This window comes from Stegodyphus dumicola, chromosome X1 (assembly GCF_044657685.1).
Source record: "Stegodyphus dumicola isolate Sdum_Otavi_A_Nest chromosome X1, ASM4465768v1".
In the NCBI taxonomy this organism is placed as follows: Eukaryota; Metazoa; Arthropoda; class Arachnida; order Araneae; family Eresidae; genus Stegodyphus; species Stegodyphus dumicola.
Genome location: NC_140780.1, coordinates 15,031,581 through 15,047,209, shown reverse-complemented (window position 1 = coordinate 15,047,209; position 15,629 = coordinate 15,031,581). Strand labels below are relative to the sequence as shown.

The 15,629-nt window shown below is 32.2% G+C and overlaps 1 protein-coding gene across 1 annotated transcript in view; it reads left to right on the top strand.

Annotated features, from left to right (window-relative positions):
• Window positions 1-15,629, top strand: part of Rok (Rho associated coiled-coil containing protein kinase) — a 165,139-nt gene that overhangs the window by 123,134 nt on the left and 26,376 nt on the right. Inside the window, exons 23-28 of the mRNA XM_085807766.1 lie at window positions 933-1,119; window positions 5,237-5,330; window positions 5,615-5,709; window positions 5,794-5,919; window positions 6,458-6,680; window positions 12,224-12,383. Of these exons, the coding sequence (XP_085663892.1) occupies window positions 933-1,119; window positions 5,237-5,330; window positions 5,615-5,709; window positions 5,794-5,919; window positions 6,458-6,680; window positions 12,224-12,383 (885 nt within the window). The remainder of the gene's footprint in view (window positions 1-932; window positions 1,120-5,236; window positions 5,331-5,614; window positions 5,710-5,793; window positions 5,920-6,457; window positions 6,681-12,223; window positions 12,384-15,629) is intronic.

The window sequence follows — 15,629 nt, the reverse complement described above, 5'->3', positions numbered from 1 at the left end:
TGAGGTATATTCAGAGCGAAAAATACATGCAACTCGTTCACAGTTGTCTCTTCCCAAAATTTACTCTTTGAGAATTGTTTTGCAACACTCGATTGGATGCACTGTTTAGCATATTTATTTGTCTCTTCCACAATTTTACTCATGAGTGAAGAATCAATGAATGTTTCATAAAATTCTAAAACATCAGAAGTGTCATCAAATTGTGCGTGAACAGAAGGTATACCAGTAAATTTAAATCGAGGACACGGAACAGGTGGATTTTTCACATCAACCTCGGTAAAAGTCCTTGCAGAACACAAATCTTCATCAGAGCTGAGCTCACTGCATGATTCATCTGAGGAATGATCCAAACAATTAGATGAAATATCTGTATCTGTATCAGAATGTAGTTCATCATCTAACAAGAAAGTATTTTCGTCGTTTATTCCATCCATAACTTCCATAAGAAAAGACAAGGTTTTAAATTCTCAAGCATTGAATACAGTAGAACAAAAATTTCAAAGAAAAATCCCCCCTTTCCCGCTACAAAGAAAAACCAGGATGAAAAGCATTTCAGTTACATGGACAAGTCACGCCATCTGTCGAAAAATATTAATACTAAATAGTATCTTTACAATATTGAAAAATACGGGCAAACCAGAAAAGGAAAGAAGAAAATATCTATGCCCGTACGCCGTACGGTCAAACCGTTTGAGGCCAATTTCGGGTAGCACGTACACCGTACGGGCAAACTGCTTAAGGGGTTAATACGTTAGTTAATTTTATGTTTTTGTTCAGTTGATTAATGATCTTTTTAATCCTGTAAGCACAAGCTTTTTCCCTTTTAATATCTTTCTTTTTAATAACTTGAAATGCTTGTTGACAGTATTTAAAGTAAATTTTTTAACACTTTTGTTTTGAAATTTGTATTTTTATGAAATATACATTTTCAGAAAAAATTTATCTCACCAATTGGAGTTAGCTGTAGCACGAGCTGATTCTGAATCTCTAGCAAGATCTATTGCTGAAGAAACTATTGCAGATTTGGAAAAAGAACGTACTATGAAAGAATTGGAACTGAAGGAGCTAATTTCTCGTCATAGAGCAGAAATGGCTAATAAAGACAATATTATTGCAAATGTAATATGTTTACATTTCTTACTGTATCTTGCTTAAATCTTAATGTATATTAAGAAGTATTGTAGCCAGTTTTATTAAGCCCTTGATATTTGTACTTGCAAAATTATCCAATTTTGTATCTGTTTAAAATATTTCTCTTTAAATGTGCGAAATAAGCTTTGAGTATTTATAATATATCATACATTCTATATGAAACTTTTTAAATTTCATTCAGTCTCATGACATTAATGCTGTACTGTACTGTGAATTCTTCTGTTGCATGTTTTTTTACTGTCATTGCACAATAATTTGAACCCAATAGCATAGCTTGTATTTATGATTTGGTCTAGTAATTGATATATAGGACAAATGTGCATGGTCTCTGCTGCAGAATAATTTTGATGTTAGAAATGGCTGTATTTTATGGCTCAGGAAACAGAAAGGTAAACTCAGGAAGGTTTAATTACCCTTTATTGCTCAAAATAAAGGTTAACAGATGGCCCTTTCTCAGGACATACAGAAAAGCCTCCACTTGGGCTTAAACTCAAGAGTACTAAGAAAATCAAACTTAACTAATGCTTGACTAAAAAGATATAGCGAAGCTATCAAAATTCTACAGGAGTAGGCCCCTAAATGTTAACTAAATGGCGAAGCTATCAAGGGCCTGAAATGCAGCCCGAGTGTAGTAATAGCTTAGAGAGAGTGTAGCCAAATGACAAATGACCACTAGTGTGAATCTCTGGCTCTCTAACGACATCAGTAGAACTTCGCCTTAGGTACTGCTCTTCCTTCATTTGCATTTAACCGCGATTGTAAAAACACACTCTGGCCGGAAATTTGCAAGCTGAAATTAGAAGGGATAGGAAAGTAGCTTTAATTAAAGATAACTGTTAAAAACATAGGATAAACCTTAAACTATATATTGTATATTTTACTGCAGAATATAATCATTTTAATTTTCAAATAGTGGAAACTATAAAAAACTGTTTTAATGGTTAGAAAAGTACTAAAATTATATAACCTCAATAAGTTGTCAAAAGGAAATTTTTGAACCAAGTGCAAAATGTTCTGCTGTTTCCATTAGTGATGCAACTGTGTGCCTTTGAGGGTTGTGCTTCCTTAACCTGAATATTAGGAAACTTATGAATAAATTAATTTTACAGAAAAAAAGATTTCTTTGAATGAAATAAGTTGAAGTTTTGAATTACATATAAAATTGAATTTTATGTATTGCAATAGATAATATGTATTATAAACTTTAATAAAAAATTACATATATATAAATGAATAGAAATAATTTTTAAATTTCATATAAATTGAAATATTTTGTTTCAGATTAGATTATATTTCATATAATAAAAAATTAAATAGTAGTGTTTAAATGTATTAAATTTAAATTGTCCTTAAAACATATGTTAAAATTTTTACATTTAATGGTCATGATTTAATTCTTATTATTGCTCACAGTATTAATGATATATCAGATATTACGTGTATCACTGTAGGTTTAAATAAGTATTACTTTGCAGTGTCGTGTGTGTACTCTTTGCATGTAAAATTACTATGAATTTTACTTTCTTGTAGTTATAAATTTGCTTATTTCTCCTATTAGAGGTATGAGTATGTTTTCGTTGGAGGTTCATTATTTTGTTGGATGTTCTCATTTTTAATCACTTGTTAGTATTTAGGCCAATGTTTTATAGGTGATTATTTTAGAAATCCTTTTTGAATTTGGTTACATTCTAGCTGTGTCGTATTTTATAGCATATCTGAATATTTGCATTTATTAATTCCTCACATGGCTATTTTTGTAGATTAAATTCAAAGCTGATGTTGAAATTTTTGTCTCATTTGCCATTATTCATTCATAGCTTTTGCTGAAGCAGTTCATCTAGTCTTTTGAATTTGCAGATGCAAATTTATTCGTTAACTGTTATCATGTTCCACATTTAATCATATTTTTACGCATTTTTAAGTGTGTTAAAAAAGAGAGTAACTGAAGTAAATAATTCTTCTTCAGTGGCTCAACAGCTCTGGGTGGGCCCTGGCCTTTTCCAGGCACTTCTACTTTTGGCAACTGTTTTCTAGTGTTTAACCTTTAAAATATTAAGATCTTTTTCAACACAATCAATCCACCTTAGTGTGTGTGTGTGGGGGGGGTCTGCCCCAAGGACTATTTTGCATTGGCTTTGCCAGATTTTCTTGCAACAACGATCTCATTCATTCTAGCCAGGAGTCCTGCCCATTTAAGTGTCTGTAATTTGACGAATTTTACAATATCAGGTTGCTTGTAAATTTTATAGAGCTCTAAATTAGATCTTCTCCATGATCCATTCACTTGGACCCCACCAAGAATGCAATGTATTTTTCACTTAAATATTCCCAGAGCTTCCTCATCATGTAATACCAACACCCAAGTCTCTGATGCTTAAGTCAAGACAGATCTTATAAGACTTCTGTAAAGAAGCAATGTTTTTCTTAATTTAAGAAAGCTGAAGTAAGTAATTAAAAGTGTGCAATTAAGGCAATATATGTTTACTGATTTGCAGTTGCAGTTTTGTATAGCTAAATGAAGTACCTCATTGCACAAATTACACAACAGAATTCTATTTATAAATTTGAAATGAATTTCGCTTTGAGTTAATGGCACATAAAAGTTTTTGTTTATCCAGACTTACTTGTAGTCGTATTATCCAAACATTATGGAAATTAAAAGTCTTACTATTTTTTAGAAGTAACTTTTTTCCATTTCAACTGAAATATTTGGAGTCGATTCAAATTCAGCTAGTAAAATAATTGCTGATACATGTTTTAAAATTAAATTTTCTGGAGACCAGTGTAACGTTGTTATATGAATGTATCATGGAACTGTTTAATAGCTCATAAATATCTGTTATGTGCATTCACATAGTGATTTGTTGTAGAGAACAAACTTATTCAATTTGCTTAGTTTGAATGTGTAAAAAATAGGCTCATGTGATGTGAGTGATAGGAAAGGTATAAAGCTAATAAAGCAAATCGAGATGTGATGAAAATGTGTGTTTTAAAACACCCATTTGTGTACATCATGCAGTAAATATGTAATTTAAAGCGTGAAAAAAGCAACATTATTGCTTCATGTAATTCAAACCTATTGTTTTGGTGTCGATTAAAAATACTTTTTTGTGATCAACTCTTGATACTTCTTATATTACGTTTCCATTCTGTATAATTTCAGATTTATTTTTTATATTAAATTTATAAATAAAATCTGTTAGGTTTTCTATTAAACAAGTTTTTTGCTCATGTTTGAATTTTAGCTTAGGAAATAGACCATTCATAGGTGGGTGGATAGGTTAATTCAGTGGTGGTATTTTGTTGTTTTATTCCTGGTACAGTAGCAGCTAACAGTCATTTTGTTCTTTTCTTCATGTCTAAAATATAAATGTTAACTTGCTTTTCCTTAAAAAACTCTCCTTTTTCATGATGCCATTTCTCCAAAGGATGATACAGTAGGTCTTGAGTACTCATCTGCAGTAAAATAATTTATCTGTTCTTTCTAAAACTGGAGTGTGTTTAATATTTCATATATGACCCTTTTTAACTACATTATTCATTATGGTTGATGTGATAGGCTGAGGTACTACTTTTTGTTTGTTATGCCTGTGATGTTACCAGCTTGAAGTCTTAAGAGAAGATATGTATTCAATAATGAAAAACATTTGCAAATTATGGCTGGTTTTCCAATGCTTTAAATGTTATTAGGGAAGCTAGTTAACAACACTAATTTGTATGTGATTTTAATAGTAAAAACATACTTTAAAATTTTTTCATTAAAAAAAAAGAGATACTTTTACTGTGAATTTTGCAATATTTGAACAGTTTTAATTGGATTAATGTTAAAAGATTGGAGGCAACTTCGTCTGCCTATGTTGTGTTTGGAAAATTAGTTTTACCATGACTGTTGTCAATACATATGCATCTTAGTGTTTAGTCTTTTTTTTTTTTTTTTTTGTATGTATGTAATTCATACAGAAATCAAATTATTTCAGTCTAGAGAAGTAAAAATGGTAAATAAGATGCTTCATTTTATTTTTGAGTGATGATTATCATTTAAAAATTTTTATTTTGATTTGTCATAAATATGGAATTTCTGCAGGTGAAAGATAAAGAAAATGAATATAAAAAAACTATTGATATTATTACAAGAGAAAAAGAAGAACTAAATCTAAAACTCCTGAGTGTGCAAGATGGTTAGTATGTACTTCATATCTGTAATGTAATTTGATCTATTGTGAATTTTGAATGTGTAGCAGAACTTACCTGTTAAAGAAGCGTGATAGCATTAGTAATTCAGTATTCAAATGTACTTGATTATTAAGATCCAAGTTTTTCAAACAGTGTTTTTATATACTTTTGCATAGATTTTTAGTAGAAATTTAAAATTTATTCTGCCATCTTAATGTGTTTACATTTAGTTCGCTTTGTGCTGCATCTTTAGTTTCTCCTAAATATATATAAGCCCCTCTACTTTCAGATCTTAACAGTGTGCGAAGTCAGTCTGTCAATGTTGATGATCAAATACAGCAACTGAATAAACAGTTGCAACAAGAGCGTTTATTGAAACTGCAGGTAACATTCTTCCTGAGTTTGTTGTTTTATTTCCCCATTTTCTGTAAAATGGTTTGCTACTTGCATTTTTTTAAAATCTTACAGGCTGTAAATAAGCTCGCTGAAATTATGAATCGCAAAGACTGGTCTGGGAAGAAAAATAAATCCAGTGCAACTGATCTGAGGAAGAAAGAAAAGGAGTGCAGAAAATTGCAGCAAGAGTTGACAGTTGTGAGTTCAATAAAATATTTTTTATATGCATAATATTTAAGGAATCATATGATGAGCTAATCCTATATTGAATTTAACCATTAATTTTTTTAATCAAGAAAAGAAACATGTAACATAGTAAGGATTGTTCTGGCAAGAAATTTATAGTATAAAACCACTATCAGACCTGTTAGCTACCCTCAGTTGCAGTTCAAAAGAAACATTTTGAAGACATATGATTAGTTTACCTATATGAGACAGAGCATTTTCCCCAGCCTTGAAAAATGTTTTGAGTACATATGCATAACTGTGATTTGTTGGTTGTGCTCCACAAAAATTTTTTTACCATGATTTAAAAAGTATTATATTTTGTAAAATAACATCTTTTTAATTTTGGCATTTATTGCTGGATTTTCTCGTGACTGAATATTTTTACATTATGTGTGATGAAAAAGGGGGGGGGCTTTCATTTTCTATGAAAAACTCAGGTTTATTTTCCTTCTGTTTGATTTTTAATGTGTATATTTTAGCAGTTATGTATAAATTTGATTTTCTTCAGGAAAAAGAGAAGTATAATCAAATGGTAGCACGATTTCAAAAGGAACTGTCAGAAATGCAGGCTCTACTGTATGATGAAAGCCAAGCAAAACTGAAGTTGCAGATGGAATTGGATTCCAAAGATTCTGAAATAGAGCAGTTACAAGAGAAATTGGCTCTTGTGAATAGTGAAACAGCTAGTGTTAATAGTGGGCCTGACAATGATACTGATGATGGCTTTCCAGGTAATAAATCAGATTTTGTTTTCTCAAGCAATTTAAGTGTTTTAGATTTTTATAATTTTTGACTGTGGGACTATTTTGAGAAATACTTTAATGTTTACTTATTTTTCATATAGTACTATTTGTAGTAATGTATATATAGTAATGTACTATTTATTCATACTTTCAGCAGTTTCTTTTACTTCTTTTATATTATTTGCTGAAATGTTTAATAATAATATGTTTGAGAATCCTTTAATAATTTAAAAATGTTTGTTTAAAAGGCAATAAGCTTAGAATCTGGAAATTTTATTAAGATTGTATTTTATAATGCTATTTTAAGGCCTAGCAGCAACTATCCAGGAATGATGAAAGTGGAAATATTCATAATTTCACTGAGGTTTTCTTTATAATTGGTAATACACGTTTTGAAAATATTGCTTTAATAAAAGTTGTCTTCATGAGTTAAAAATAATGAAAATCTAATGCTTTCCATGTTTTTATATGGGGCAGTTTTCAGACATAATATTTCTTTAGTAAAGCCCCTTTTCTAATATTAAAAACATTTTTTTAAAATTCTACATTAAAAACTAAATTTTTATTAAACATATATATGCATGTACAACACAGAATAAAAAATATTACATATTTACATTCCGAAAACTTATTAAAAACAAATGTTTTTTTTAAAAAAAATTCTATATTAAAAACTAAATTTTTATTAAACATATACAGTACAAATTTCATAATCTGGACATCCATTATCCGGACCTCAAAGCCACAAAGTTACGCATGCCCGTAATGCGTTTATGCATGCGCGTTTGATGTGCATGCGCGTAAAGCCAGTAAAGCGTTTGCACATGCGCGCTTCCAATAGTGAAGAAAGTGACAGAGAGGTTATTGAAAATGAAAAAATTCGATTGACAAGTTAGTCAGTATTCTCGACACAGCAATTACAGGATTTGAACAGTGGAACTTTGTAACTGAGAAAGAAATTATGTCTGTTTATAGAAGAGAGAATTACAGAGAAAGTTATTTCGTTCATCTTGTCCTGAGTTGTGTGAGTACACATGCCTTTGGGAAATAGTTTTAGAAATTATCATCTTTTGTTATGTCTGCGAGAAAGATGAAATACTTCCGTACGTTTGAAAAATAGTACCAGTTAACTTTCCTTCCATTATTTCCTCAAGGAAATATAATAAATTTGCAATGTGTACCATCTGTCGTTGTGATTTTTCGATTTTGCATGGTGGAAGGGCGGATGTTCTCAATCATGTGTATACACAAAAACACAAGAACAACATGAGTTGTTTTGAAAAAAACGAAAAGTTAAATATTTCTTAGGAAACAAAGGACCAAAACGTTATTAATGCAGAAGGTCTGTTCTCTGCCTTTTTATTGGAGCATAACCTGCCACTGAATGCATAGGATCATGCTGCAGCTTTATTTAGAAAAATGTTTCCCAATGGTGAAATTGCTAAGAACTACTCAATCATGAGGACGAAAACATGTGCAATTGTTAAAGAAATGGGTTTGAAAAATAAATCTTCAGTTATTGATTGCATTAAAACAGCTCCGTTCTGCCTCTTTATGGATGGAAGCAATAATACCGATTCAAAACTGTATCGAATTGTTGTTTCTTTTTTTAATCCAGAGTCTTCAGAAATTGAGTGAAGTTTATTTTCTGTTCCCACTTTAGAAGGACATTCGACAGGCTTTAATATAGCACATCTAATTATTAAAAGTTTAAAAGAAAATGCAGTCCCTCTGGATAATTTGCTTAGCACTTGGTGCCGTTAATGCACCAGTAATAATAGGCTTGAAGACTGTTGTTGCAGGCATCTTAAGAAAGGAAAATTCAGATCTGCAGATTATGATTTGCACCTGTCACCTCTTAAATTTAGCAGCTGAAAAAAGGGGCAGCTTCTTTACCAATAAATATGGATGAACATATTGTTGAGATTTATTATTACCTTGAAAGAAGTTCTAAAAGGAAGGAAAAATTGAAACAGTTCCAACAGCTGCATAATACTGAAATGAGAAAAATTTTGAAATATGTGTGTGTACACGCTGGCTGTCTTTAAAGAAATGCTTATCTAGAATCCTCGATCAATGGAACCTTTTTGCATTTTTTAAAGAAAAAGTAAATGCTTCGAGAGTTAAGATAAAAAGCTCTATTGAAAGTTATAAAATACCTAAATTAAATGGAGGTGTAGTTACTGTTTACATTGTTAGAAATAGGTTTGAGAAAAATAATTTCTGCACCATTCAGCAATTCAACTGGCAGTTCTCAAAATAATACTGCAAAATATAAGCGTAAAGCTGATACAAATTTCTCTCAAAATAAAAAAATTGCTCAACACACGAAACATTTTCTGATTACTGTAAGTTTAGCTAAGCACGAATCTGCCACTGTTCGGCATTCTGAATACGAAAGCAAAATCTGCCAGTGTTCATAAGATTTGCACGAAAACTGATTAAAGTGTCTTTCCCCCCCCTTGGTTGTTTTTGTTTTCTTAAACCATGCAGGTAATAAAATGTTTTTTATGTGTAAGGTATTTTTGTGTTGCAGACTGGGAACTCTTCTCTTCCTCCGCAGAGCTGACAGAGGAAATGGTAGAAGATGTGCATATCGATGATGCTGTGGAAGATGTTACTAATACTATTATTCAGGCAGCTATGCTTTCGATTCCTAGAACATCAGGAAAAATACTAAAATACTCAAAACCGTGGTGGAATCGTGACTGTCATGAAGCACTGAAAAAACAGAAAAAAGCATGGGGTATTTTTCGTAGATATCCTACTCTGCGAAACCTCATAGCTTTTAAAAGAGCCAAAGCAAATGCACGAAAAGTAAGAAGGCAGAGCCAGAGGGATTCCTGGATTTCATATGTGTCGTCAATAGCATCCTCCACGCCTAGTAAGCGGGTTTGGGAAAGAGTTCGAAAAGCATGCGGCATATATAAAGACCACTCACTTTCCTTTTTGGAAAAAGATGGCTGAATAATTAGCTCCATAGAAGAAATTGCAAATACTATTGGTGAGGCATTTGCTGCCGTTTCTTCCAGCAGAAACTATTCACCTGCATTTCTCTCTATGAAGCAGCACTCTGAAATAAATCCCATCACATTCAACTCTTCCAAATCTGAGCCTTACAATAGAGACTTTACTATGCTTGAATTAAGGAGTGCTTTATTGCAGACACATAGGTCTTCTCCGGGTCTTGATGGAGTGAATTACGAAATGCTAAAGCATCTGTCTTATAAGTCACTGACTGCCCTTCTCAGTCTTTACAATAGAGTGTGGAAGGAGCGTACCTTCCCCAGTGCATGGAGGAGAACTATTGTCATTCCTATTGCTAAGCCAGGGAAAGGTCCAAGGAATCCCTCCAACTATCGGCCAATTGGCCCTTACGAGTTGACTATCCAAACTGTTTGAAAAGATGGTAAACAGCCACCTAGTCTACTTCTTGGAAAAGAATAATATTATATTGCCTTATCAAAGCGGTTTTCGAAAGGGAAGAATGACCATAGATAATATGCTTCTTTTAGAGATATCTATTCGAAAAGCTTTTGTCAAAAGAAGTCACCTTGTCTCAATATTCTTTGACATTGAGAAAGCTTATGATAACGCATTGAGATACGGTATACTTCGCGATCTTCACGAGAGTGGCTTTCGGGGCAACCTACCAATTTTCATTCAGAATTTCCTTAACGCTATAAATTTTCAAGTAAGGATTGGCTCTGTTTTATCGAATGTTTTTTAACGGGAAGAGGGTGTGCCTCAAGGCTGTGTGCTTAGTGTAAAACTGTTCAGCCTAAAAATAAACTCTGTATTAAAAGAACTTCCTCCCACCGTCTTGAGATCTCTATATGTAGATAATTTACAGATTAGCTGTCGAGGGGCAGACATGAGATTCATAGAGAGGCAATTGCAAATGGCTCTGAATAAGATCCAAGAATGATCAGACAAACAGGGATTTACTTTTTCAAAACAGAAAACTGTGTGCGTGCACTTTTGTAGGAAGCGTGGTCTCCATCCTGAACCATAGTTATATCTGAATGGTACAATTATTCCAGTTGCACCTGAAGTAAAATTTTTAGGAGTGACGTTCGACCGAAAATTGACTTTCCTTTCTCATGTTTTAAACCTGAGAAAGAAGTGTCTAAAAACACTAAATATTTTAAAAGTGTTGGCGAACACCTCCTGTGGTGCAGAGTGTTGCTCCATGCTTCGCATTTACAGAGCGCTTATCCGCTCTAGACTGGAGCCCACTCACTCACTCAAGCAGCCTTTACTTGGCAGAAAATCTGGGTTGATAGAGGATTCTCCATGTTCTTTAAGGTGCTTGAAAATTTTGAGTGCTTTTTGTTTAATGATATTAACATCCAACGGAATTTGTTTTTGACCGCTATCATCAATACAAATGCTGAGTGCGTTTCCCATCTTCTCAATTATTGGCACCCGGGAGGGGGTGAACTGAAGGTTTTGCGAATGTCAAAGATCGCGCAGCAAATGCATTTATTTCTTTTTCATTTTTTGCAGTTGCTTCATTCAAATTATAACATTTTCCAATGTGAGATGCCTTTTCTCCTTTTAAGCGATGGTCCAAAATTTATATCTTTACTTCTAAAGAAATGATTTTCCTCTTAAACATTGCCTTTTATCTTTATCAGACATGTTTTGAGAATAAACTTAATGTCTTAAAGAGGAAAAAGTTATTCTTTAACACGCCGTGGAATGACGGAAACTGTCGACCAGCAGCTTGAGAGACTTTTGTTTTTGGGCCATGGAGATGAGGATTCGAATTTTTGGTGCTTTGCTCAATATGAAAATCTTCATGCGGAGTTTATTAAATTTATTCGGATTCCTTGGGCAATTTTCTTACTGTGTTAGAGCAAAACCGTGCTGTAGGAGGGTTCTAGCAATTTATGAATCGTGTTATAGCAATACCGTGTTATAGGATGCCGTGTTGTAGTTGGTCTACTTGTATTTGAACAATGAAATCTGATGAAAGTTGTACTGTTAGAAAAATGTTTTTATTGGTTAGTGATGAATATTAAATCTGTCACATAAAAACATATTGCTGTATAATTAAAAATAGAAAATTAAGTATGAGAATAAATTTTAATGTCTAAAAGGGTTCATTTAATAAATGCACACATTGGTATGGTGATGACCATTTCTTTCATGCTTGCAAAAGAAGAATGTATATCTAGAGTAGAAGATTTAGGGACACTTTGGAATGAATGTTATTATATAGATGTGACAAAGATTTAAGGAATTTGTGAAGACCTTTTCTATTGTAGTTTTCGATGTGCATTACTTTGGTAATAAAAACATTTGTAGCTTTATTTGGGGGGGGTGACTTGCTGGAAGGTAAGTTGTATTGAAGTAAGAAAATGTTCTTTCTTTCTAAAAGAATTGATATTTTGATAATATGGTGATTTGTTTAAATATTTTAGTTTTATTACCTGTAGTTACTGTATATCTGTAGTTATAAATGTAAATTTTATCATTTTTATTTTCCCATTTTCTGATTTTTTCCTCTTTATACATATATATAGAGATTCGTCTTGAAGGCTGGCTATCAATTCCTAATAAACAAAATATCCGTCGACATGGCTGGAAGAAACAGTATGTTGTAGTGAGCAGCCGCAAAATAATTTTTTATAACAGTGAAGCTGATAAAGCCAATGCAGATCCTATAGTTATTTTAAATTTAAGGTAAATGTTTTTAGAATTATTTTGAAATTAGTGATAACAGGGTTTGTACAGTCGTTAAAAGTACTAAAGTTTTTTGGAAACAATTTTTAGCTGAAATCGAGAATAGGTCCTTAATTTTTCTTATCTGACATTTCTGTCTATTTTTTATGACAGCCATTTTGATTGTTTATTAGTATTTTCGAGGAATATTTTTTGGTGATTCATTGGAAATACATATTTCTTTCCTACTTCTTAATATAAATAGTGAGGTGCCAGAAGATTCTAGTACTCTGCTTCTATTGAAACATTGTTTCAAAATTATTTCTTGTGTGAAAATGAGTATTTCATAAAATATTACAAAACAACTTTTCCCTTTTTGAGATATTTCGTGTATTATGTGGTGCTAAAATTGGCGACTTATCAACATTTTGGCAATTTCAAGATAAATTTGTGTACAAAATTTTTCATGTGGAGATTTTTTGCGTTTTTTTTAAAAAAAAAATAAATATAATAAAATTGAAAAGTCATTGAAATATTGATACTCTATTAAAAATGTAATTAAGAAATAACATTAAAATAAAGCACTTTTATTTTCCCGTGTTAGATTTTAAAATATTACCTTCCATTTTGGCATTTTAAAAATATTTTGATTCTTAGAAATAAATAAGATAATAAATGCCATGAAAGAAAGTTTTTGAAACACTTCTGAACAAAAGCAAAACAGCTAGTGTAATAATTAAACAATTAATTTCATCTTCCTTCTTTAATATTTTATAAGAGTTTTTTCATGTGTAGGTGTTCCCAATATTCAAATATGTGTCAGTTTTCTCTTAAAATTTCACTTTATACTTCTCTTTTCTGAATTTTTTATTAAAAAATTTTGTGATTTTTTTTGCTTTTACAGAGTGGGATAATTTTTTGGCACCTCAAAATGTTTAGAAGGATTCAAAAGCAAGATTTAAGAAAAATATGACAAACTGAAAAATGCTTTCATGTCATTAACATGTAATGAATTGTAATTAATTGTAATTAAAAATTTGTAATGAATTTCTTAATTTTTGGAAAATTTTTGTATCTTCACTTTATTATCTCCTCTTTTCATTAGACGCAGGGTGGAAAATTGCAGAAATGGTTCTAATCATGCCATATGGAGACCCGTTAAAAGATACATCTTATGTGTACCATATACAGGGGCAGCTGTAGGCATATTGGCACCTGTGGCAATCTCTGTGGGTCTTGAATTGGTCCTGTATGGGTCTTGTCTAGTGTCTGTCCTACATTATAAAAATTTTGCTTTACCCTAATTTTATTCGGAGTCAACAAAATCTCTAAATTTTGTTGTTCAGTGCTTCTTTAACTTGTAAATTTCTGCCAAAATGGCTTTGCCACTGCCTGTGACCTTGTATCATTTTATTTTTATTCTCAATACTCATATTACGAGGGCAATCCCCCCAAAAAAAGGTCTCCTAGATTTTTAGATATCAAAGAACCGTTTATTTTCTATAATTGCTACATCACTTTAAAGATTGCAGAATGCTTTATTTTTCAACATAATCGCCATTTCGGTCGATGCATTTTTGTAGACGCTCTGGCAGTTTTACAATGCCCATGTCATACTAGTTTGCCGCCATGCCCTTCAGGAAGCGTTGAGGAGCTTCAGAAGCATCCAGATGATCCTCTGATCTTTACGCATTTTACAAACTCAACAATTGCAAAACTCAACGAATACGAACTCAACAATCGCAAAAGTTGAGATGGCCTCCCGCTCCTTTCTTCGTCATGAATTTCCGTACGACCGGCTGTAAACTCTCTACACCACTTGCGAACGTTTTTGACATCCATGCACGACTGTCCATACAATTCTGTCAATAGGCGGTGAATTTCAACCAGTTTAACGCCTTTATCGTTCAAAAATTGAATAACTGTGCGCACTTCGCACTTGGCGGTAACGTTTATCGGGAGCTCCATTTCGAAAGGCTGCCAAGCCAAGACTGAGCATCCGAGCGAAGCGCCTGCGTGCTTATGTGGTAGCGGAGAAGGCACCACTCACAACAGTGTTGCCAACAACCGTATTAAAACTTTCTCTACGTCCCCCAAAAATAGGAGACCTTTATTTTTGGGATTGCCCTCGTATTAAGGAAATAAAATTAGCAGTTTCTACTATACATTCTAAATACACACAGTTCTTTAGAATAGCAGAAATCTTCCGTTAAATCTGAAGCCCTAAAATGAAGAGGAAATGCATTGAGAAAGAAATTGATTACATAAAGAAAATTATTCTTCAAAATTATATTGTTAAAGCATTAACAAATTAAGTGATGAAGCAGAAACTAATGGGAGCATTGACTTATTTATTGAAACAAATAAACGTAAAAAAGATGTTAACTGCTTGCCTGATTATCCCGAGTTATGTCGGGTTCGTATATATTGCAGTTAATTATTATCCCGAGAAAACTCGGGTGAAGCAGAATTTGTTAGTACGATTTCTTTTATCACGGTTTTACTCGGTCTGGAGGAACTGAAAGGAAATACTGAGCTTTGATTGGCAGTTTGCCAAATTTTGTTGGTTGCGCGGTTTTTTTGGAGGGACTGATCGCGTGTTTCCCTATTGTATAGTATACGTTGGCTTATGGATTAGTAATGTATAAAGAAGGATCCATGCGTTGGAAAAAAATACAATAATGGCGATGACGGAAGATAGCGAAAGCAATGATTTTTCAGATAGTGATTATGAAGAGGCGAGGGAAAAAAAAAAAATTCAAATCCAACGAGATAGTGCACTCTGTGCTCCCGTGAAAGAGATTCCAGCGGTAAGCCAGTAAGAAAAGAGACCAGATACCAGTGTAGAACGTCAGGTATCGCTCTGTGTTGTCCCTTGTTTCAAAAACTATCAAACAAAGATTAATATTTAACTTTTTTTTGTTTGTCCGAGATAACTCGGGATAGTAAACTAATATTAAAAATAAATGCTTTTACACCTTCAAAAAATTAAAAATTCAACCTAAAACCTACATATTTTGATTTGTTTCGTTTTGTTGTATTTAATAATAAAATAAAAAAATGTGATGATTTTTTACAATTTTTTCAAAAAAATTTGTAAGGGAAGCCGTTAAAGAGAAGAAAATTTATGTAAATTAGCTAAAATATCTGGAAATATTTTAAATTAAAAGCATAAAATAAATATTTTGTTGTGAGTTGTTGCTGTGAAATACTATATATGTTTTGTAGCTTTTTATGTGTATTCTAATAGCGTTTTAGAATCAGTTA